The sequence below is a fragment of the Macrosteles quadrilineatus genome, unplaced genomic scaffold, assembly GCF_028750875.1.
Source record: "Macrosteles quadrilineatus isolate MER2022 unplaced genomic scaffold, UCM_ALF_1.0 Scaffold_1__1_contigs__length_201487025, whole genome shotgun sequence".
Classification (NCBI taxonomy): domain Eukaryota; kingdom Metazoa; phylum Arthropoda; class Insecta; order Hemiptera; family Cicadellidae; genus Macrosteles; species Macrosteles quadrilineatus.
This window is the reverse complement of record NW_026542594.1, coordinates 12,745,232-12,770,178: the sequence shown is the minus strand read 5'-3', so window position 1 is coordinate 12,770,178 and position 24,947 is coordinate 12,745,232. Positions and strand designations below refer to the sequence as shown.

The 24,947-nt window shown below is 34.6% G+C and overlaps 3 protein-coding genes across 3 annotated transcripts in view; 2 read left to right on the top strand and 1 right to left on the bottom strand.

Annotated features, from left to right (window-relative positions):
• The first annotated feature begins 9,814 nt into the window (after positions 1–9,814).
• On the top strand, positions 9,815–11,818 carry LOC129005837 (shematrin-like protein 1). Its single transcript, XM_054434858.1, has 2 exons — positions 9,815–9,930; positions 11,084–11,818. Exons 1-2 carry the CDS (start codon positions 9,919–9,921, stop codon positions 11,591–11,593), a joined length of 522 nt encoding a protein of 173 aa, XP_054290833.1. The 5' UTR covers positions 9,815–9,918; the 3' UTR covers positions 11,594–11,818.
• A 1,706-nt stretch (positions 11,819–13,524) lies between these two features.
• Positions 13,525–16,198, top strand: LOC128982754 (RNA-binding protein 12-like). The gene is made up of 3 exons (XM_054401713.1): positions 13,525–13,634; positions 14,942–15,026; positions 15,868–16,198. The coding sequence occupies exons 1-3, from the start codon at positions 13,623–13,625 to the stop codon at positions 16,116–16,118; spliced, it is 348 nt and encodes a 115-aa protein (XP_054257688.1). The 5' UTR covers positions 13,525–13,622; the 3' UTR covers positions 16,119–16,198.
• A 1,868-nt stretch (positions 16,199–18,066) lies between these two features.
• Positions 18,067–24,947, bottom strand: part of LOC128994649 (uncharacterized) — a 29,476-nt gene continuing 22,595 nt past the window's right edge. The window contains exons 10-11 of the mRNA XM_054419336.1: positions 19,912–20,057; positions 18,067–18,567 (exon numbers count right to left, since the gene is read on the bottom strand). Of these exons, the coding sequence (XP_054275311.1) occupies positions 18,202–18,567; positions 19,912–20,057 (512 nt within the window). The 3' untranslated portion in view covers positions 18,067–18,201. The remainder of the gene's footprint in view (positions 18,568–19,911; positions 20,058–24,947) is intronic.

Below are 24,947 nucleotides of genomic sequence, written 5' to 3'. Positions count from 1 at the left end.
AGCTCTGTCAACACTGGTAGACAAGAGTGATACAGAAGGCAGTGAGGCCTTTCAATCATACACGCTAGATTGCTGTCTAACGTTTGTCAGTTGAAGGTTCTACTGTTGTCTACAAGCTCTGTCAACACGGGTAGACAAGAGCGATACAGAAGGCAGTGAGGCCTTTCAATCATACACGCTAGATTGCTGTCTAACGTTTGTCAGTTGAAGGTTCTACTGTTGTCTACAAGCTCTGTCAACACGGGTAGACAAGAGTGATACAGAAGGCAGTGAGGCCTTTCAATCATACACGCTAGATTGCTGTCTAACGTTTGTCAGTTGAAGGTTCTACTGTTGTCTACAAGCTCTGTCAACACTGGTAGACAAGAGCGATACAGAAGGCAGTGAGGCCTTTCAATCATACAGGCTAGATTGCTGTCTAACGTTTGTCAGTTGAAGGTTCTACTGTTGTCTACAAGCTCTGTCAACACTGGTAGACAAGAGCGATACAGAAGGCAGTGAGGCCTTTCAATCATACACGCTAGATTGCTGTCTAACGTTTGTCAGTTGAAGGTTCTACTGTTGTCTACAAGCTCTGTCAACACTGGTAGACAAGAGTGATACAGAAGGCAGTGAGGCCTTTCAATCATACACGCTAGATTGCTGTCTAACGTTTGTCAGTTGAAGGTTCTACTGTTGTCTACAAGCTCTGTCAACACTGGTAGACAAGAGTGATACAGAAGGCAGTGAGGCCTTTCAATCATACACGCTAGATTGCTGTCTAACGTTTGTCAGTTGAAGGTTCTACTGTTGTCTACAAGCTCTGTCAACACTGGTAGACAAGAGTGATACAGAAGGCAGTGAGGCCTTTCAATCATACACGCTAGATTGCTGTCTAACGTTTGTCAGTTGAAGGTTCTACTGTTGTCTACAAGCTCTGTCAACACGGGTAGACAAGAGCGATACAGAAGGCAGTGAGGCCTTTCAATCATACACGCTAGATTGCTGTCTAACGTTTGTCAGTTGAAGGTTCTACTGTTGTCTACAAGCTCTGTCAACACTGGTAGACAAGAGTGATACAGAAGGCAGTGAGGCCTTTCAATCATACACGCTAGATTGCTGTCTAACGTTTGTCAGTTGAAGGTTCTACTGTTGTCTACAAGCTCTGTCAACACTGGTAGACAAGAGAGATACAGAAGGCAGTGAGGCCTTTCAATCATACACGCTAGATTGCTGTCTAACGTTTGTCAGTTGTCTACAAATCACCTCACAGTAACGCCGTGTTTGTGTTCATTATCTGTCAATCAAATCAAAACGGTGTAAATGTCTATACTGTAATTAATTTTACATTACCTTTGTCAGGAAATTATTAATTAGAGCTTATTTAGGTTTTAGGTGCCATTGAGATGATAAATTGTTTCTTGTTACATGAAGTTAAAGTCAATAATCTTACCTTCATTGTAAATTAGGTTATTTTATTTTTAACCATTGTCTTAAATTATTTTATAAGGTAAATCTATACAGTTACCTATTCATTGTTTGCATTATTTCGTATTTATGCATTAAATTCTTATCTCAAGGCAAATAGAATAAATAAATATTATCATTATTATTGTTTTTAATAAACAGCATTCAAACAATTGAACATAGGTTTACTTGAGCACAACATACAGTCGCTTGAATCTCAAATGTCACGTTTAACATCGTTCTTTCAATTGTGACAAAAAACCTTGTTATTTGCATACCTATTACTATTTTTGCGTATATTACTATTTTATTTATTAACCTATTATTCTTTCCGTAGGCATTGTTATTCACTTGTTATGTTGTTGTTCACTTGGGTATAGACTGGACAGACAGCGTTCTTCTACTTGTCTAGCTAATGGTTGGCTCCAGACATACTGATTTTCGTTTCAAATGTATTATACAATGAAGGTCGGATTGACTATTAGCATTAACTATTGGATACAGAAGTTATTGTATTAATAGTCAAAGCCATTAGTTCTAAGCTAGCAGCTAGCTTATGGGTGGTTTATAACGAGGACATTTCTTAAAGCTGTTTGGTCGAAAATTTGATTTTGGATTTTTTTTATTGTTCAGTTATACTAAACATTTGAGATACAATATTTTTTTTTATGTTGAATATTAAGGGATATATGAAATTAGTAAATTTGTCATATTTTGGTACCAATTCACAGGAAGGATGGGTAATGCGATTCTCATCAAATTTGGCATTCAAAAAAATTTTTATTTTTTTTATTTTTATACATTTTTGTAATAAAATTTTTTTTAAGTAATTTTATAAATATCTGTTTGTATTTGGGTAAAACTCATCTATATGTTGGAATTTTAAAAAAATGCGGTATGTTAACTCGTTTGGGCTGTGAATTCGTTCCTTTGATGCCTTGCGCTGGCGGCACACTACTCGTTGAGAATGTGTATACTTACGCCAGGGCTATTAAATACATTAACATTATGTAATTATTAACATCATGTAACAACATGCAACAGAAAACATTTATCTTTGTATTCTATAGCGTCGGCGTGAGTGTACATAATGTCAACGAGTAGTGCACTGCCAGCGCAAGGCATCAAAGGAACGAATTCACAGCCCAAACGACTTAACATACCGCATTTTTTTAAATTCCAACATATAGAGGAATTTTACCCAGCTATTTTTAAAGTTTAATTTTATTTTTATTTTTAAAATTTATAACAATAAAACAATTTTTAATTTTAAATAGCTAGTGATAATTATCTTATTTTTTCACACCTGAATGTCAATTTTGGCGAAAATTGCATTACCCACCCTCCTGTAAATTGGTACCAAAATATGACAAATTTACTACTTTCAAGCTTCATATCTAACTTAATATTCAACATAAAATAATATTTCTTTTGTATCTCTAAGTTATAGTATAATTGAACAATAACAAAAAATCTTAAATCTAATTTTCGACCAATCACCCTTAATTCTATAGGATACAAAAATATTTTCTATAACACACGTTATTATTTCTAAAAAAGTAATGTAATGTATACTTGTTAAAATGAGATTTTTTATCTTTTGTAACTGTATTACACTTATTTACATATCAACTAGGTCGATTACGTCAGAAATTCACTGTTTTGATTTGGTTCTACCTTGACCTGATTAAGGATCACAAAACCAATTGAATACTTAACAAATCTTACACTATAATTTATAATTGACATATACTAATTAATTATTAACATACCTATTGTTAATAATTATCGTTATTACTATTAATCTAAATCTAAAATCAGGTAAGTATGGGTTAAGATTTTGTTTATTACTAATTTTACCTACGACCGTTACAACCTAGTCTTTTCATTTAGTTTTAGAATAGAAAAGATTCGCTTTACAGTATTGTTGACTTACTTTACAGCATTGTTTTTTAACTTTAAAGTACAAGTTTGGACTAATGAGAGGTTCAGCAATTGAAAGAAAATATGTAAAATGTTATGCTTCGAACATCAACTTATCAGCTTTTAAGGCCAATTTAAAAGCTTATACAATGAGTGTGTGGTTGGGAGGGTTAGGACAATGATTCGCTGCATCACAATCAGTGACAATAAGAGTTGTATAAACGAAAAACATAAACTCTCCTGGACGTTATTAGTAGTAATTGATAGTAATTACAAAAACGGTGGTAGGTAAAGTAGAGTACGCAACTCGCGTAATTAGCCTTTAAGACACTCGCCAGGGCTAGTACCTAAAATTTTTTACTCGTGTCTTAAGGGCTATCTTTACTTCTGTTATTACCACAAGTACATAAATCTTCTAATATATAAAATTCTCGTGTCACAGTGTTTGTCTGCAAACTCCTCCGGAACGACTTCACCGATCGTTATGAAATTTGGTGTGTAAAATCTGTAGGTATGCGAATCGGACGTAAACTATTTCCCGTTTCGAAATTCTTAAAAGGGCTCCGCCCCAGTGGCTCTGGAGTTTCCCATGTTAACCTTATGAGAAATGGAATTAATGAATCTTAACAGCTGTTTCAATTAAACAAGTTGGTTCTGTTCTATGATGTTCAATAGCATTAAAGTTACAAGGATTACCAACAGGGTGCAGCACTATTATTTCTTTTACATTTATGACAACAGCTAATTTGCAACCAAAAGGTGAGTGAGCGTAGCGAACGAACTTCAACCTGTAGGCGAGTTAGCGTAGCGAACGAGCTAACCTGAAGGCAAGTGAGCGCAGCGAACGAGCTCCAACCTAAAGGTGAGTGAGCGTAGCGAACGAGCTCCAACCCAAAGGTGAGTGAGCGTAGCGAACGAACTTCAACCAGGACGTGATTGAGCGATGCGAACGAGATCATCTTGAAAATTAAACGTAACGGTACTTTCTTTCCATTGGTCTGTCTTAGGGGAAACCTATAACTTAGGTGATACGAAGTTCGCCGGGTCAGCTAGTAATTCTATATATTTGTGAAATTTTTTTCAGAAATACTAAAAAGATGCATTTTATTTTAATACTCTTTCCTTTATAAAAGGGTTATGAGGATTGTACATATACATGTATGGAGTGGCAAGTGATTGCCATTACAAAAGGTATTAGTATATAATGTGTATAAGGTACAAATGTCATATGATATTTAGACTCTTCAAGTTCCTTATAAGTATAATAACACGTGTCTGCCTTCCTTCGCATCGTAAAAGTAAAGCAAAGTAGTGAATAAATAAAGTGTAATACGGTAATACTACTTTGACAAGTGTCCCGTACTTTGTTAGCATAACTAGATTCAGTCCACTGGATAATAAACTGGCTCAACAATGTAAACGTATTTACAAGATTATTGTATCAGCTCGAGATTCTTGATGTAATACTACGACTTTGCTTGAGCCACTCAACAGTTTATATGGTAATTTTACGATTAGGTTGTTGGTTGTAAGCAGTAATTGTATACTTCTGTAAATTAAATGAGTAAGAACTCCATAGTAAACTATTAAATATATTAATACTATGCACATACGTTCTCTTCATTATAATGTATAAGCAGGTGTTTCATGTATGCTAAGCATGATAAGCATGCTCAGCGTAACGGTGGAAACTCTTGTTTGTTTATTTGAGGAATCCTCATGGATGCTCCACGACATAATAAGGATAGAAAAAGCTTGTTGTAGTTACTACATTGTACATATTACTTTTGGGGACTTATTAACAGTGTCTATTTGCTAGGAAGGCTTTTGCGTGTTGGTTTTGGGCTATGTTTCCTATGAACATTTAAGTTAAAACTTTATTTAAGTAGTTAATTTAAAAAACTCCAGTTAAAAATGAATTTATGTTATAAAACTATAACAGAGGCGGTTCACGAGTCACGGGTTATCCTTAGTTCGAGCGCAAAATCCAGTTATAGCCGGTTTTTTGCGCCGCGGCTTGGAAATCGGCTTCACGAGTACGAGGTTACCCGCGCTGGAGCGCAGACAGATAAACTTCACCCAATTATGACAGGGATAAACCCGAGCGCAAAAAGTCGGCTTCACGGGTTCAATTAGAGTAAACCCCGGGCCAAATGTCGGGTTCACGAGTCATGGTCTAGCGCAAACTGGATAATCTCGAGCGTAAATAACAATGGTTTTGGTCTTCAACTTAACCCTGCTAGGGGGCAGGGTTAAGTTGACATCATGTCGGGATTATCTCATTTGCTCGTTTATTGTTTTTTTGTTAGCAAAAAGAATGTTATATTCGGATTCGCCATTAAATTCCGAACAATTTCATTACCCTCAACATGATATTTATTTTTTTAATTTTTTACTACTGATAGCGAAAACATGCAAAACACCGTAAAAAGTAACTGTTGAGGCATTTTGATTAATTTACTAAGTAAAAATATAACTAATATTTTGAATCCTTTTATTTCAGCTGAATCATATCAAAATAAAAATGGTTCCATCAAACGGTGTTAGGTTTGTCTAAGATTTTTTATTGTATAAAATTAGTTCAATTTTTGTTCCGCCATAAAATTCATATAAAACATCGGTCATTTTATTTAAGTATCCAAATTTTATTTCGTATGTTTTAAATTATATGTTTATATTATTATTTTTATGATTGAAGATTTGTTAAAGAAAGACCTTTTCATCTGATAATGTCTTAATATTTGTCATATCGGGATTTACAATAAATTGCTTCAATTTGCTGAGGTAAAAGATAAATTCTATAGTTAAATATACAAAACGTTGTATTACAACAAAATATTTTTTTTAATTATAACCTGTTTTCTCATGCTTAGGGCTACGCTCTGCCCGTCTGGCACGTGCAAATGTTCTTAGGGGCTTAGTTCTTAGACCTGCTGTTTGTAGCCAATTGTGAACCGATTTAAAAGATCTTGATGTCATAAAATGTTATTGTAGTTTTGCCATTTTATATTTACGTTTATTACAGTACAGGTATAAAGGCATCTCTGCTCCTATAATAGCCAGTTGTTGCTCGAAATTTATTTTTTATACAAATTACTGATAAATAAAAGATATTCATAAATCTTTGAAAAGAGCAGTCATTTTATTAAATAATATTAACGTTTGGATACAACTGCAAACCTAATAAAGTAAGCAGTTAAAGTACCTCATGTTCAAACCTGATAAAGTAAGCAAGTTTTTGAACATAATTGGTAATCGAATTTTATTGCAAACATTACCAAGATTTGTATAAACTTTTTTTGAAACATAATTGCATTTTCCAGATTCAATGTATTCAGTAAAAGTGTATTATTCATAATTCAATGATAAATTGAGTAACCTTAAACTTAAGTATAAAATGAATTCAAGTGCTAGTCCACAACCTTTTATACGATATCAGTAAATACACTGTTTAATTATAATAATTTATGTACCAATCATTATGACGCAATGTCATCCTCTTGTTTTGGGGCTCGTCGACCGCGAGCAGCGGCCCGGCAGGTGGCTGTTGCCAACCTCCCAACGAAAATTCCCAGTTAATCCCTGCTCTTGAGCGACGGCCAGCGTTGGTCTCGGCTAAGCTTGATCTCGGCTAACGCTCTATGTCGTGAACCCATTTTTTGACCGTCGGTTAAAATTGGTCGAGACCAACGATAACCGCGGGCCACGAAACCCCGTACTCGTGAACCGCCTCTTAATTTTCTATAAAAAATAGATGAAAAATAAATTATTCCGATATCAATGGCTTCAATCCGTTCACCAAAATAAATGTATAAATACCTAATCTATTGGTAATTCTAGAGAATCGTAGACGAACTGACAATAATAATACCGGTAATGCTTAACTACGAACCGCATTTCTATCATTAGTAATAGTAAAAGTTGCCATTTCATTTAAAAAAGAACAATCAAAAACATAAGCAATGCCCAATAAAAGTTAAAATTAACTTATCTATTCTCATAATGAATACTACATTTCTGAAACCCCTCATTGCCTCTTGGAGTCTGATAACCTTGATCTTGCCCTAGAGCCACTGCCGCTTATTTCTCGTATTGGTGAGATAATGATAATGATACCGTGTGGTCGGACCACTTGCACCTGTTTTTGCCGACCAAACCCCAATGTCCGGGTTGTTACGCCACTGGGGCTGTAACGGGCGTTTACTGGCCCAGTTACGTGGATAATAGTCTGGCAAAGCCGAGCAAGTATATTGGGGCAATGTCGTTAAGGTATCAACGTCGCTATAGAATAAAGAAAATTCCAAATAGGCGTTAAAGTTATTCTGTTTTAAACGTAAAGATTTATATTTTTTTGTTAATATATATATATATATCTTTTGTTGTAGAGTTTTGTTATGCCTTACTAAAATACTCTGAAAACCAATTGAACAAATTCCTCCCCAAAAATATCCTACAATAACGATTCTACATAAGTAAAACTGACAAACAAATCATAAAATTTTTAGATTAAAATAATCAATTTCATCAGTAATGCCATAGCATCCGCTTCTCTTTATTACACAGTGGAAACGTAAAAACATATAAGGCACCTCTAAGGAAATGGATTAGCTTAGAATAAAATTATTCCTACGAGCTTCATGGCTCTCATTAAACCTGGTTGAGGTCCAATCAAACTCAATGTTCCGTGGTTTATTTTAAACTATAAATCAAAACCTCATTTGACACAAAACCAGATCTTTAGGATTTGTTGTTGCTATTTCTTGGTTTGTCAAGTCATTGGATATTACGCGATTTCCAAGCCAGGGAATCCTGGGATGACTCTTGGATGCAAGACCTTGAGTTACTTAAAATAGATTCCCCTAGTCTTGTCACATTTAGCTATTATTATAGGTTAAGTCAATCCTTGATTGTATAGTTAATAAAAATCTAAAATCAGTGAGGGTTTGAACGGAAAACTTACAAATATTTACTACCTCGTTCAAAGAGTAAAAACGAATTTTACAAGATTACCCACTTATCTGAGATCAACGAGGAAAGATGTAGTTAATTGAAACAAAACATTAATCGCTTTATGGGACTTTTACTGCTTCTATCTAGAGAAGAGCATGAGTTTCTTTCCGTGATTATTTCTTTGTATTGATATAGTAGTTTATGAAAAAACGTGTACAGATAGTCTACGATACAATACGACACAAGTAGAAATTTAAGGCACGAACCTCAAAAACTTCTACTAGTGTCGTAAAGGCTAACTACGTGAGCTGCTTGTCCTACTGGAAGTAAGTAACTAACTTATATAACTATAGATGGTTGGTTTACCTTAACCCTCTTAAAGATATGTACTAAATGTGTCACTAGCCTGTAGCCAGTAAAATTCATTCAAATTTGGTCGTTTTCAAGTTTTGCATTAGCATGAAGAAGGTGCCAAGTTTAAGACTTTAACTGGTTTCGATGAAGACACTTCCTTTAAGGTTTGCATTAAGGTACTACATTACCCAGAACTGTCATTAGCATTGGTGTCAACTGAATCTACAGATACAGATGTCATTGCTAATATTTTTAATATCATCTGTGATTGCAACAGCATCTTAGCGAATGTCTACCTGACAAAACGGGTTTAAAAGAGAACAACCTGTGATTATTTCAGATGAAATTTTTTGATAATTATAAAAAAATAAAAATGAAATCTCCCGGTCATATAAGAAATAAAATTTATCAACTTTTTCTCAAGTCCCAAAAATCTAAGTACAAGTCCTGGGGTTTCCGGTCGGCTGTACACCCTGGGCTAGAGCACTTGCTAAGCTATATTATTTGTTGTTTAACATAAGTGATAGTTATTTGCCATTTTAATGACTTATCTGACCGGCTAACTTTCATAATTTTAAACAGCAAACAAAATTGTATACTTATTGTCATCTTCTAAAACCGATCAAATTATACAGTAATCGTTCACTCATATTTGGGTCAAACCACTCATTGTTGCATCCCCATCTCAACTGGCAGTAAATCTGGATTTGGTTTTAGTGGATTAGCAAACTAAGCAGCTGGGCTTTCTGAACTGTAAATTTTATAAATGAAAATAAATTGATCTTTTGCTATTTTCAAGATTAAAAATCTTAAGCCAATTTGAAAATTTTCACACCTAGACGAGTGTTTGATGTAAAATATGTAGCGAAAAGTCTTCAATCCAAAAGTCCTTATCAGCTAAAAAGTTCTCACTTAAATTATTTGTGTAGGCTAGATCAAGAACCAGCAAAATCAGTCAGTTCTATAACCCAACAACAGTACCTTGGATTTTATTGCATAACGCCATCACCACCAGCTAAAAACACAAATGTGAATGACGTCATCATACAACCCTTGTTCGGCGTTACACCACGGTGACGTCACGCCTGACCGTGGCCTTGTTACTACAGTATAACGCTTGCATAACACGTCACACAGCACAGCGGCAAGGGTGTGGACTTCCTAGTGCACCTGACCTTGTCTCGTACTATTTAAACCTATCTTGTCACCGGAGTGTAACACAGGTCTCTCTGGTGTATTCGCGTCATGAACTCATTGGTAAGTATCCATCAATCAATCTATGAATAATCCAATAATCCGTCAACATATCAATGATAAATCTGCATTTGAATATTTATAGTTTCACCAGTCTGCTATGCTAATTCAAAACAAATGCATTATTTAAAAGAGCTTTGAATCCTAAATGAGTTTTAATCTTATCATTAATTCACTCATTTTATTCATTATTCATCTAAAAAAGTCTTCAACGACAAACCAATGTATTATGTATTTTTCACAATAATGTTAATTATAATCAAATCTTTGTGTGGTATGAGATACAATTAGCAAACGTAAGTCATTATAATTACAGCAGTTTAAAACCTAAGTCAATTTTAAGAACCTAATATAAAATGTAAAAACTATAGTATGCAACAGAATCGGTCAAAAAGAGAATATTTCTTACAAGGGAAAATAGTGCTAATATATATTTTAAAAGATAAATATGTTATACGTAAAATCCGTTTAATACTTATTATATGTTTAGTACAAAATGTAATTTTAAATCGATAAATATTATTAAATCGCTAAATATTATTAACTTACTTCATATCAAATTTTTTTATGACTATTTAATCCCTAAGGGTGTCTACAGGTATAGCAGGATAAACTAAGTTTTTTCGCTAGTTTAAGCGGTAAACTGTAATGTTAAAAATATCCTTTTCTTAAGAAAACGCGTAATATTGTATTGATTTTTAAATCTCTTTTTGTGCGCAATGTGACTGTCAAAAAGGAAAAGGTAATAATATTCTTTGTCCACCGTTGTATGCAAAAAGGTATTTAAAGTTCTTTTGCTTTTAACTTTTAATACCATTTGAATTCGTTAAATAAAACTGAATTTGTCTAAAAATGAGTTAGCTATTACCTCAACGTCAAACTACTTTAATGTCACCATTATAGATTTATTCAATTTTGTATCACTAGAATGAGCATTTTAATAGCACAAATTTATAAACTTTAAATATTAAATTCTAACTTTAAATAGTATAAATATCAATAATGGTAAAACTGAAAATGTGGAAACACCAATACTTCTTACCGATTGCACATGCTTTATAGAAATTACTAGCTTTGTTTATACATTATATGCGGTGCTTTTCTGTGAATCTTGGCTGTCTCCATGTTAGTGACACACTGTATGTCTGTTGTGTAGGTAGTGTTGGTTGCCTGCCTGGCCGCAGCCAGTGCCAGCTACGCCGGAGCGTACCATGGAGCATACGGTTGGGCCGGTCACGGCTACCCCTACAGCTCCCCCTACGCCTACGCCGGCCACGGCTACCACGGACCCATCGCCATCCCTCACGTGCTGCCCTCAGGCTACCTAGCTGACACTCCTGAGGTCGCCGCCGCCAAGGGAGCGCACTTGTCTGCTGTCGCCGCCGCCTCCCATCGCTCCGGGAGCTACGGCCCCGGCTACGGATACGGCTACGGACACGGTTACGGACACGGTTACGGCTACGGTCACGGTGCTTACCACGGACCTCTGGCCGTTCCCCACGTGCTGCCCTCAGGCTACCTCGCCGACACTCCCGACGTCGCCGCCGTCAAGGCTTCCCATCTGACCGCCGTCGCTGCTCAGGGCGGAGCCACCCACAACTATGCCCACGGCTACAGCTACGGACATGCCTACCCTCACTACGGCCACGGCTACTACCACCATTAACCTTACCCGGACCCCATCAACTACATAGAGCCAGATCTGCGGAGACCTCAGTTGGGCTTTTTGTAAATAATGTCTATTTATAACCTGTACAGTAACCAGTATCATTCCTAACCTACGCCAAACAGATTCAATGACGCCTCAAGAGTACAACAGACTGTTCAACCAAATCGTCTAAATTGTATTTATGTATATTTCCTAGGAAATAAAAGTACTATTATAGTAAAATGTTATTCTAATTTTCCTAAGTTATATTTAAAGTTATTGGGCCAACGTATCCAAAGTTTTCACACATACCCAAGTAATTATATTTTCTTTATAATATTATGCTGGATTAAAAGATCCAGCAACATCAGAATACTGTTAGGATACTGTTGATTAGCTAACATTTATCATTACGAGAGTTCGGTACGAGAGATTGAAAACTTAAAACGCTTTTGGCTTAGAAACCAAAAATAGTCTTAGGTTATGAACACAAAATCAGTAACTTAGCTAGTGATTAGCTGATAGGAGCTGATAGCTGATGGTAGAAATTGTCAATCATTGAATTAACCGTTTGCAGAATGGTCAACGCAACTTGGTTTAGTTTAACTTTTCCCTGTTCAAAAAGTAAATAAAAATAATCCTGAGACTCAACAAATACATTTGTTGTATTGCTTTCTTAATTATTTTATTTATAAAGCTGAATATATATTATTTTCATGGTACACTTACTAGTCTAGAGAGTTAAGTCAATTGACTACTCGTGTAACCAAAATGCATACATAAAACATTGAAAAACTGAGTTATACCTAGAAACAAACACTTTAAAAGTTGTGGAAGAATCCTATTAAATGTTTATATTGAAGTACGCTTGTTTATATACGACAAGTTGTCAACGAAGTCGTTTCTATATTTTACAATATAAACAAGTTCAGAATTTCCCAGTCTACCGCAATACATATTTGTAGTAAAGTAGGCCTGCTTTTAATGAGGATTTGTATTACTGCTCAAGAAAAAAAGGTTAATAATGTAAATAACTGAGTTTTTCTTATATAGTTTTAATATAATATTTAACTTATAAGCCTGATATTTAATATTTAATTATTTGACTTATAATTTGAATATGCATTTTTAAAGAAATAATTACTTTCAATTGTCTTGAGTATTTTTTAGAGTATACTGTATTTAAATTTATCAGCACAATTACTCACTATCGATTTAAAGTCACATTATAAAGAGTGTGCATAACTATTGATCCAACCTTTTATTAGCTCAAATCACAGAAAAAATTATTGTCAGTGATCAAATATATTTACTGTCTAAGTGAAACAGGTCAAAGATAAAAGGTGTGTTTTCAGAAGGTTTGATTTACTCTTATAAAACCTATATGAAACATAAATAGGTCGTACGGAGTTAGTTTAGCTCAGACATAATTTGAACAATGTGCATGTAAACTTCCATTAAACATAAGTTCTTGTTTGGGAAATTAATCCTAGTACGATTATGATAGTGTACATTTTTAAATTTAAAAAAATATTTAAAGACCAAACTGTTATGGAGTAATTGGTACAGTTAGTAGACTGATTAGCAAACTCTGAACTATTCATCCATTTTGGAGTCATTGGCATCCTTAAAATATTAACCTTAATTAATTGTTAATTAATGTTGTTAATTAATCAACTTAATTAATTGTTGATTGGGTAACTAACCACAATATTATTTAAAGGCACAAATTAGTTTACTATGATGTCAGTGTTCCTAAAAAAAATTCAAAAGTTGGCGTTCAGTATTAAACATACAAAGAATGAATATTAACCTGAATATGTAAATATAACATTGTTGAATGCAAAATGACCATTCGGTGTGAAATCCGGTTTTGTAGAAAAGAGTCGTTAGATAATATCGGAAGGTGTTATAATCATTTGTGTCCAGTTATTAGCCAAGGTCAATGATGGGCGGGGTGGCTCAGTAGCTGGGCGGCGTTGTTTAGTAGTTGGGTGACTGGGCGGCTTAGTAGTTCTGTCACCAGGAGAGACTGAAGACTGAAGACATGTCCGCAACGGTGAGTAGTTGATGTAGTATGAGTATAATAAGTAAGTGAGATAGTAGCAAACAACTTGTCGTTGTTATGACAGGAAAGCGTATACCGTATTCCTAAGTTCAAAATCCCTCAGAACGATAAAAACTTTATATTACTGGGCATAGATATGTGCGTAGAATGTGCGTGATACTTTCCAACAAAACTGAACAATGAAATTTTATAAAATATGCATAATACTAAGCATACAACTTAGCATAATACTAAGCATAATAACCACTAAGCATAAAACTAAGCATAATAAAATGTAGGAATAATATAATATTTTGGACCTGTTGTTATTTTATATTAACGAGTGTAGTCACGACAGTGTTTTAATTACCACTTCTCATAACTTTTAAGAGGTTATGTTTTCGGTTATAACCTCTCATTGCCACTGACAGCGATGACACGAAACATTATACTAAACACTAATTGCACCACTCAACAATTAAATTGGTCTGAACGGCTGATTAGTTGAAGTTCGAATAGTTACAATTTTACTTCTTCTCCCTAAACCTCATTGGTCAGTTACCCGTGTTGTTAAGTAAAACTATGTTGTTATGAAAGTAAACGATGCTGTTATGGGAAACTTTTCAGTTCTAAGAACTAAACTGAAACGACTACTTAAAAAAACGGTCGTAGGTAAAAAATGTTTTCAACAGTTTGGCCTAAATCATATTAGCCTCGTTAAATGAAAAGAAATTAACTTATTTTCAGGTGACACCACAAGGCCTTTGGCCGTTAACCGTTACCAGATATGAGCCCAGATTTAATATGTTTTAACGAGTTTAAAACTATAGCGAGCGAGGTTGCTTGCTTAAGATTTTTCATGTTCCAACCTCATATCCTAAGATACTAAGCCTTAAACCTTTATACACACTACTTCAAGCTTTAACCAAGATGATCGTGGCATTATTGAAATAGCAAAAGCCATTTGTGACTTGCGGAATTTGAATCCCAAAGTTCAGGCAGCGAAGCCCTGGGTTATACAAATAGACTACCTCACTTTCAATTGGCATGCAGCAGTACGAAACTGAAGAAGCAATAATTTTATATGGGGTTTCCTCCATTGGATCCAATAGCGATAACGAGCTAAGAAAGGTAACCCAAGCTGTATGAATACGTAGATTCTAACAAGGGTAGGTCACCACGTAACATGGAAGATTGTCACCAAAGCATCTATTGTAACTTTAAGTGTAGATAAGTTTAACAACTGGCAATGAATCTAATGGCCGTTGGCCATTTATGTTCTCTGGTACTGATTGACAATTATTATTGCTATGTTTCAGGTGTACCTGATAGCCTGTATAGTCGGCCTTGTCCACGCAGCCCCTTACTACCAGCCTTACTGGCAGAGTTATCCTGTTTACCATGGTAAGAGTTCACACATGATTTGAACAACCGGTTGTCCTTTTATTTTATTTACATTATGAATTATAGTCTCACTTGACATAATTCAAACTGTAAGCAGGGTTTTCGATGGAGATATTTTATTATATAAGATTTTAAATAACTTCAGTAAACTAGATGGCTTAAAAAGGGGGGTTTTCATCACCCGTCCCAATTTCGATGTTTAAGTATTCCTTCTGATTTGAATAGTAAGCCCTATGTATTTTACTCTCACCATCTCAATAACTTAACAAAATTTTTTTTTTCATCCCTCCTAAAAATCATTAAATTTGAGAAGGGTTTTCGATTAACGAAATGATGGTAGAAAGCAATTAATGTTTAGCATAGAAAGTATAAAGTTGCTTTACGACAGGGTTGCAAGAAAATTTTGGCTTGTATAAATATAAGGATTGATGAAGTTGATCCAAATAAAGCATGAACCTCGGCAATCTGATACATTTATTAACTTCATATTAATTGTATACATGTTAGGTAAATTAAATCACCAAGAAACAAAAACATATTTGCATTTATTATTATTATTATACATGTACATATTTTTCATATTAACAAAACATTTTACACTAGGCCTACTTGACAAACCACAGCTAGAAAAATATAAAGTTGTATTTAGGCGAATGGTCAAAAACTTGCTGAGTAATATTTTTTTCGAAGATTACATCTATGATTCTTTACTTTCATTTTAATTTATTATTCTTTTCGGTAATAACAATACTAAAATTAGTAATAACAGTAATAAAAGTTTAATTAATAATAAAAGTCCTTTACTATAAACAAAAAACTTGATTTGTTTATTTATACTCAGATTTCCTGGGATCAGCTCATTCGGAACCAGCACATCCGGGACCAGCTCATCTGGGACCAGCTCATCCAGGTCCAGCACATCCAGGTCCAGCACATCCCGGCCCAGCACATCCGGGACCAGCACATCCGGGCCCAGCACATCCGGGACCAGCACATCCGGGCCCAGCACATCCGGGACCAGCACATACGGGGCAAGCTCATCCGGGACCAGCTCATCCGGGACCAGCACATCCAGGTCCAGCATATTCGTGATGTGTCTATGAAATCGAACTGTTTTTTTTAACTTGATAAACTGTTTAATATATGGTCTGAATAAACAATAAAATACAGAATACATTTTTTTTCTTACACACCCTATATATATATATATATAGGCATCTAGCTGGTACTGTTGTAATTATAAATTTCTGTATTTCCGCTACAAACGATCAAACGTGTGTATGTTATGAAATTTTTTTAAGAGGTTGGTGGCCTCTTTTAACATTGCATTTGCCCGCCCACATAGACTAACTGCCCGTGCGTGGAACGTATCCAGCAAAGCAAGGGGTGAGCCGGTACAGTACAAAGGTGAATTGTATTGATAAAATGTTTTCATCAGTGACCAGGATCCAAACCCACGACATCGCTGCCTCGGGCCCGAAGTCCGCGACGCTACCAACTGAGCCACCGACTCACCAAATCTACAATGTTATTAATCTACAATGATTAAATATTCAAAATAAAGGCATTTTTAGCTGATTATGCTGTCAAGTCTAGAAATAGAGTCAGGTGACTCAGGGCCAGAACATCACTTTAGTTAATTATATATTGTGAATATATGTATAGAACGGGTATGTATACAAGAATCTCATACAATGAAAGTGACCAAGTGTGACTGTCAATAACCAAGTACGTAGCCTAATGATACGGTTAGGTTAAACGGAATTGCTATAGCAACGATTTTGATAAAACATGGCCTCCTTCAATTCTATGGAAGGATAAAATTGAATGAGTTCGCGAACCAGTACGATCGGATCATGGTAATGGAGTTTAAGGGGAGTCTTGATGGAGTATGAGGGGGGAAAATGGGTTTTCTAATTTTTGACCCTCAAAACACATTTTCCAATATTTAATTTTTTAAACTCCCGCAACAGAACTTTGATGGTCCACGGGGCAGATCCTAGGTCAATAACGAAGCGGCAATTAAATTCAATGTATCCTCGGAACTGTAACTGTATTTCTGTGCAATTTGAGCACTAGTTTATACGTTTTTAGTGCAACAACACACAGCTAGCCAGTAAGATAACAACTCCTCTTTATAATTGTATGGATGGATAGATTTTGATTCATGTAAGAAGGTCGTGTTTTTTCAGTTATACATTTACGACTAGTATGTCCAGCATTCGTTGCGGCCTTTTCATGAAACAAATGAACGTAATTGGGATGACCGTAAAATATTACCCAAGTTAATTTTTGACCTGTTACAAATAATGAAAGATTCTATAACCGTATGTTATGAAAATAATTTTATTGGTATATTTTAATGTAAACAGTAGGACAATTACAATGTAGGTCATACTTTTTTGTATCCATTTGGTGGTTTTTTGTTTATAAATTCGTACTACTTAACAAGAGTTTGTATTAGGCGGTATAGTACATCTTCCCGTTGTGAAGCACGGGTACGGTAGCTAGTATTATAATATTTCAGATGGAATAGGTCTAAGGGTAACATAAATTATTCATTGATATAGGAAATAAGTTAGATTTTATATCATTTGCCGTATCAACGTATGAATTTTGAACTTGGCTTGTATTCTTTGGCTTATATTAATTGTTTTCAAAACGTATTTTTGTGAATACAGTATTAAAATTATGATTTGATATGCACTTATTTGGTCTTTGTCGTCCTGTTTCTTTAACTGTGTGTATGTTTTACTATTGTATAACTACTAAAATACTATTGTAGTACACTGGTCACAGAATAATAAACACCACACTAACCTCATCTACTAAATATGACACTGCCGTCTTAGTGCTAAGTCGAAGATTTGAACAGACGTTTAAGAATAGTCTTGATACAGGCAAATTTCTGATATTTTGCACGGTGACAATATTAGGCATATCCTTGCAAATTAATATAGTAATAAGATATGAATCATCCCCTTGTCGTTGTTTATAAGTATGTGAGACGTGTAAATGGATGATTAATTAAACACTTCAATGTAATAAAGATTTTATTTTATTGGGCTATTGAGCAATTGACAGATCGTAATAAATACACAAAATTTGCTCCACCTTTGGTAAGAGCAGATCTAGTTTTGTACTGGTTGAGCATGGCAGAGGTGTGGAGAACGGACTAGTGGTGGTATCCGTGTCCATGAGCAGCGGCATGGGCGGCGCGGAGAGCGACGACGTCGGGAGTGTCGGCCAGGTACCCAGAGGGAAGGACCACGGGGACAGCCAGGGGTCCGTGCCATTTAGGCTGGGGGCCGTGGACAGCCTCAGGAGCAGCGACGTAGCCGTGGGTGGGAGCATAACCGCCGGGGGCAGAAGCGAGGGCAGCACCATGGGCAGCCTTGAGGGCAGCGACCTCCGGAGTGTCAGCCAAGTAACCCGAGGGGAGGACCACAGGGGCGGCCAAGGGTCCGTGCCACACAGGGGCTGCTGTGTAGTAGCTAGGGGCTGCGTGGACTAGGCTCACCAGAGCGGCTACCAAAACCACCTGCAGACCAATCCATTTAATAGAGATATTGTTTGAAAATATAAAGAACAAGTACTGTAGTGTTGATTATAAAATTGGAAAATATAGTAATTATCTTATAAATTAAACTCATGTACGAGTATAAACCCAAATATGAAGTAAGGTAAACAAAACCATTTCATGTCAAGAGAGAGGTATAGATAAGATTTTAGTTTATAAAAGAATTCTTAATTATTTTAAATATTTTTTTTTTAACTTTAGTGCATGTAGTTTAGAGTTCATGTATATTTACGAGAACAATTAAACAAATATGATGGTTCTCAAGCTAAATACATTTAAGTATAGTTACACGTAAAAATGACGTTTAGTAACAATATATTATATATACATATCTGTTGCGTACATTTGTATGCAGGAGTAGGCCTAATCATCGTGGTTTCTAGTATGCGGGTATAATCTTACCTGTTGTCTATTTATTACTTTCCTATATAATTATAACAAATAATATTCTGTACATATTATCAAAGAATTGAAACGCCAGGGTTACATAGCCATGCCACCCCATTTACATGGACCAGTGGCAGAATTATCATGGAAATAAGACTTGGTTGATTGAACAATTAGAATAAGCTTATAGAGACATTCTATTCGGCCAGTTAGTTGTTTCTATACTACACAAGTTGTGAAAATATCAAAAATCTTTGAAAATAATGATACATTTTAGTTTGGCTTGGTTAAAAAAGTTGAGTGTACCAATTCTCTATGTGTACCATAATAATCAGCAATTGTCGATAGTAATACACTCTGACGGAGGATAAATTAACTACCTTCGTCTTTATTTTAAAACTGGATGCAACATGTAAATGTAATTTTCGGGTATACGCACAGTAATATCGTTATATTCTATCCATAGATAATTGCACTAAAGATGTTTCCTTAGCCTGTTATGAATTACATATAATATATTCAACTACATTCATTCATTCTACTAAAGTTCCTGAGAACTTAAATTGTTAGGAATATAAAAGCATGAAGAAGGAAAAATATTTTAGCAAAACAGACTGGAGCAAATTGTATAAGCTATTTTACGTCACTGCATGTATTGATTACCTTAACTTTAATGATCCTAGGTTAAAAAAGGGGTTTTCAGCTAAAATGTTGTTACCTTTCTATACTAAACCTACATTACCTGTTACAAATTCTACAAATATCTGCCTGTTCAACGTAAAATAGACAAAATAAAACGTTGTATATTAGGAAAATAGGAATTACTAAAAAACTAACAAACCTTAATATCGTTAGTTAATAATCAAGCTAGTACTTGTGAGTAACTTGGTTATTTAATGTGTTAAGTGCCATACTGACCAGAGAGTTCATGTTGAAGTGTGTTGGAGAGTGTGTGGGTGACGTGTTATCTGCCTGGTGAGATATCAGTAGCGTATATATACGTATGTTCAGGGCCGCCTCCCCCTGCCGTCCCCATCCGAGTGTGACATGTCCGCTGTACACGCCTTAGACAGAGGTGGGGACGGATGTTCTCCGAATTGCAATATTGAAGGGTGTTTATAATATTGAAATTTAATCATTATATAAAAATTGCAAAACCTAGAGAAATATTTGTTTTTTCAAATTCCTGACATGTTAAAGATGTTTATGGGTTGTTATTCACTTCATTGTGACCACGATTTGTCGTTCCTACATGCACATATTAGAATGTCTTTTCCGGTGGTTCTAAAGTTTCTCTTGTAACTGCAGAAAATAAATCTATTTTTAAATTTCTCAGATTAGCCATATTTAGAATAAACTCTGTTTCACACTACCCTAGAAGAAGAAAACTACAAGTAGTCAAGTATAGGCTTCTTGGAGGTTATGATGAGGTAAACCCTGCCAATCCACCTTCTTTGGGGGAGTTTCAAGTTTTATAAGTAAGAACGTTTAGTAACAGGCAACTATCAACACAGTTGATTTAGCAATTGCAATCGAAGTCATTTGAGTCGCCAGATGTAAGAATACCATTTATATAAAGTTTTATTTTTCCACAACAGTTCTAAATACCAATAGTGGTACCATAGTGGTAGTTAAATGAAAAATACCAAGTCAAATAAACCATGAATATATCAAACGTACAACGTTCAGTTCGTAATTTATAGCCAAATTTTAAAACTTCAATTTGAAATACCAAATACTTTAAAGCAAAAGCAATAAAAAATGTAGGTACGATACTTAAATGAAAAGATCGTGCTTACATTATACAGTGTGGCTCCAGATATCCTATGATCCAACTGTTAGGCCAGTCGTTTCTTCCTTTATTCTACAGACCAGCCGGTATACCCGTGCCTTGCAACAGGGTCAAGATGCAGAAGAGACAATTTTGGTTCCTTGAAAATCATCCTCCATATAATTTGGAAAAGAAATTCAACTGTACCACCTAGCTTGATAACAATCCGTTTTTGTTAATTCAAACTTTGAACACTTATTTAAGGCTACCTAGGATGGTGTAAAAGTGATGCCGAAGCACTCATGAACATATTATATGTAGACCTATAAGATTTAAAGTTTTTTAAATACGCTTACTTATTTAGTGTATTTACTAAAAAAAATAGGAAGTAAATTGCTAGGTAAAACGAATCCTAAAACTAAGGGCAATGTTGTGAATAAAAAATCATTGATAGTTATAAATGCCACATAAAAAAGATACAAATAACTCAAATGCTTCGAGTATGGTAAGGCCTATTTCCTTGAAGCTCATTTAACATATTTGACACTGAGGGAAAAGAAAGATTATATATGTCCACCATTAGTATATCAAAATATCCTTGTTGCTAATTACTACACAATTTTCATTCATGTAAATATGTTATCGACAAAAAACTTACGAAGAGGTAAATTGGAAAATCCAATTCGTTTTTCAAAAAAGTGTCACATATTCGGTTCCAAAATTCAAGACCCTTAAATTTACACTCCTACCATTGATTTTAGGAAAATAACATTGACAATTTTTTAAATTCTATCCTTAAAGTCAATGATAGATTTTAATGTAAAGTCAAACATCATAGTGAGTAGTTTGTCATGTAAACAAAACATCATCACAATAGTCTCAAACCTAACAATATTGTAATGTTATTACTGTTTCCACAAAAATATATCCAGGAAATAATTATCATAAAACTCGGTGTGGATCATAAGCATAAACAATTTATGGAACCGAACGAATCCTTGTCAGTTACATTAAAGTACTGTTAAATAATATACATTTGGGCGAATTTCTTCATTTATTAATGTTTATGATCAAACAGTTTCTGTTCTAATATTAATACAATTTAATGTTTGAACCAGCTGTGTGGAATTGTGAAATAAAAATCCATTTGACACTTCTGCTTGTTTACATTTAAACTTTGTTATATTGAACTTTGTTGCCATTGAGGCCAATCAATATTTATTTTTAAGACTTTTGCTTCAGAACTTTGAACACCCACAGGACAGAGTCCTAGGTCAATATTGAAACTGTAATAGTTCTATATGTATCCTCGGAGCTGTAGCTTTATTTTGTGTGTAATTTGAGCCCAGTCGGTTCAGTAGTTTTTCAGTTTGGCTCATACAAACTCACAGACAGACAGACACCAAATCTTCTTAACAATAGGATAGATTGATAGATTGTAAATGTTGTTAATAATATACAGATGTTTACACTTGAGACTACAGCATTATTCATAGTTTTCATAGTTTAAAAAATGTAAGGTTTGGATTTCTACAACAGTAAAGTGGGTTTCTCCTTAGTCGATTTCCTCAGCAGGTCAAAGTTTATTTTTACTACTCAGTACGTGAGAAAATCCATTTTTGTTCTTTCATTTGTTTCGTTAGTTTCTCAATGAACAATAACACTAAAAATAGTTTAAAATCTATATCTATGAAAGAGGAACTATGGATTTATGTATGTATGTATGTACCTTATGGACTCCGTTATGGGACCGTTCGACAGATTGTAATGACACTTTTAGGGATTATTATTCAAGTATGGTTTGTGTGAAGTTTGTTGCAGATCTGCCAAAAGGGCTCTGCCCCAGAGGGATTTAGGGGGTCTTATGTCAGACTTTTGGAACTACAATATTTACAAATAAAGATAATTAAAACCAGATGTTTACTTTCACCAACTATTTTGTAGGTTTGAGTAGGTTTGAATCACAACATTCTGTATGATTTAAAATAGTGCCACAATGTTGAATAGAAAACTATTTGACTCTTGGACAAAGCACACCTGTACACTCTACAAAGTTTAAATTCTCAACGACTGTTTTAAATATGTTAAAAAACTGTAAAAACCTGTATCATTTTACATTTTAAACAATACATATTATACATTTTAAACAATAGATGGCATGGTAATGCCTTGATATTTTTATCTTTTGTTCTACCCACACAATCTAACATACATTATTAAGTAAATAATAATCGTGCGTGCTATCTCAGGTATTCAAATGCTTCCCAATTTGTCATTAACCCACCACATTACTGTCATTAAAAGAAGGCACTCCAATAATATTAATACTAATACTATTTATCGTAAAGAACAAATTACAATTTAAAATAATAGTTGTTAGCGCAGCAACGCGCGCCGGGAAACTGCTAGTATATTATACAGTATAAGTATAATGCTTTTGCATTGCATTTAAATGTAATATAAAACTATATATTTATAAATTTGTATGTGGATTTTGTTGGGTTTGTTGAAACTTATATGTATGACCAAGAGTTAGGTCGATATAGGTCGCCTATGTGTAAAATAAGATTCGTTCATTAAGCTATCCTAAGCTCGATTATTTGGAATTTACTAAGTTTAAAATGAAGATAACATCTTTTTTTATTTACAGCTAAGTACAGTAAGTATTATAAAACATAATCGTCTGATCTAAACAAAGGCTTCCATGAACTACCATGATAAAACATTTATAAGACTGAGTTAAAATAACACATTCATACCCATATCTATTAAAAATAGTTAGGCTACGTATTTTCGCTATCGCAAACAGCACATTACACGCCGGGCTGATAGTTGCAAGATATCGTTACTTTTACTGCATTTCCCCTTGTAAGGCATCAAGTCTCGGCCAAGAGGTAGTTTGTATAGTTAAGTTAGTACTAGACCTTCTGTGAAGGCTGAATGAAATAGCAACTCATATAAAAATAGATACATCTATAATTCCTTGGTAACACAGCCACAGGCTCGCCTCTGAGGTAGAGATCTATCTCTGGATACGTAGACGAAATCGGAACTGTTCAAACGAATGAATTAAATATGATGTCAAACTGCTGATGAATTGAATGAATAGTAGAGGCCCTACTTGCATAAATAAACATCTAAACGACTTAGTAAATTTACTGTATGTATTCTTTCGCTATACAATAGGACCTATTCTATTATTGGATCATGACTGTAGTAACTTTTGGGCTAGACTTATACAATATGTTTGAGGCTTCATTACCAAATGCGTATTATATACGTAAAAACTTTAGTAAAACTTATGATAGCTAGCCCGACCATTCGTCTGGATCGAATTACACGCGGGACGTACCAAAACAAAGGTTTTCGGTCCTATATGGGCAGGTTTTATTTGTATTTTAAAAATATTTATGTTAATTGGGTCAAAAATGGAAATTCAACAATTCTTATAGAGATTTAACATGGGGCTAGTTCTATATGTTAATAGACAAGCATGTTTATTGAAATCCTATTTTCTCAGCTCCTGTGCATCACAGGTAAAATCTACGCATACTGTTGGAAAGACATTTGCCTGTAGATATACAAGAATCGCTTTATAAATTAAAATAGGCTCAAAAATAAGCACAAAAAAAAATAATTTAAATTGATGTTGGTGACGAAATAACAACAAAATATAAACAGAAAATCAAAACAAATGAAGAAATTCCAGTGACATTTACAGTTACAGCGTGGGGGGAAATAGAGTAGTTCGCACTATACATACCTTTGGTCGAGTTTTCGACCATGGGGTGAGTTCTAGTAATCTGTAAGTACCTATAAGGTTTAATTGGAAGTAAATGTGCTATTTATTTTCTTTACTGAGTTTCCGTAGTAATTTGTATTTTTACTCACTTATCCTAAGGGCACTCGCATCAAGTAAGTAGCCTACAGTAAAATATATAATACGCTAGGATTAACATAATGTAGGCTGTATACATCACAAATAAGAAGAAACAGGTACTAAATGGTAACAATGTTTCGTAAGAGATTTGGAAAAGAATAATCATGGGACACATTGTGTATTGTAATGCTTAAACAGTATACAGGGTGAATAAGATATACTGCATGTATCTTTAACACGTTAAGGACCTAACCGATACCGTTTACATATTTACCGATACCCCTTAAATAGGTTTGATGATAA

Excerpts from the sequence above, each read along its gene's own strand:
- LOC128982754 (XM_054401713.1), top strand. Across the intron at positions 15,027-15,867 it reads GAGTTATCCTGTTTACCATG|ATTTCCTGGGATCAGCTCAT; the intron begins GTAAGAGTTCAC and ends ATTTATACTCAG.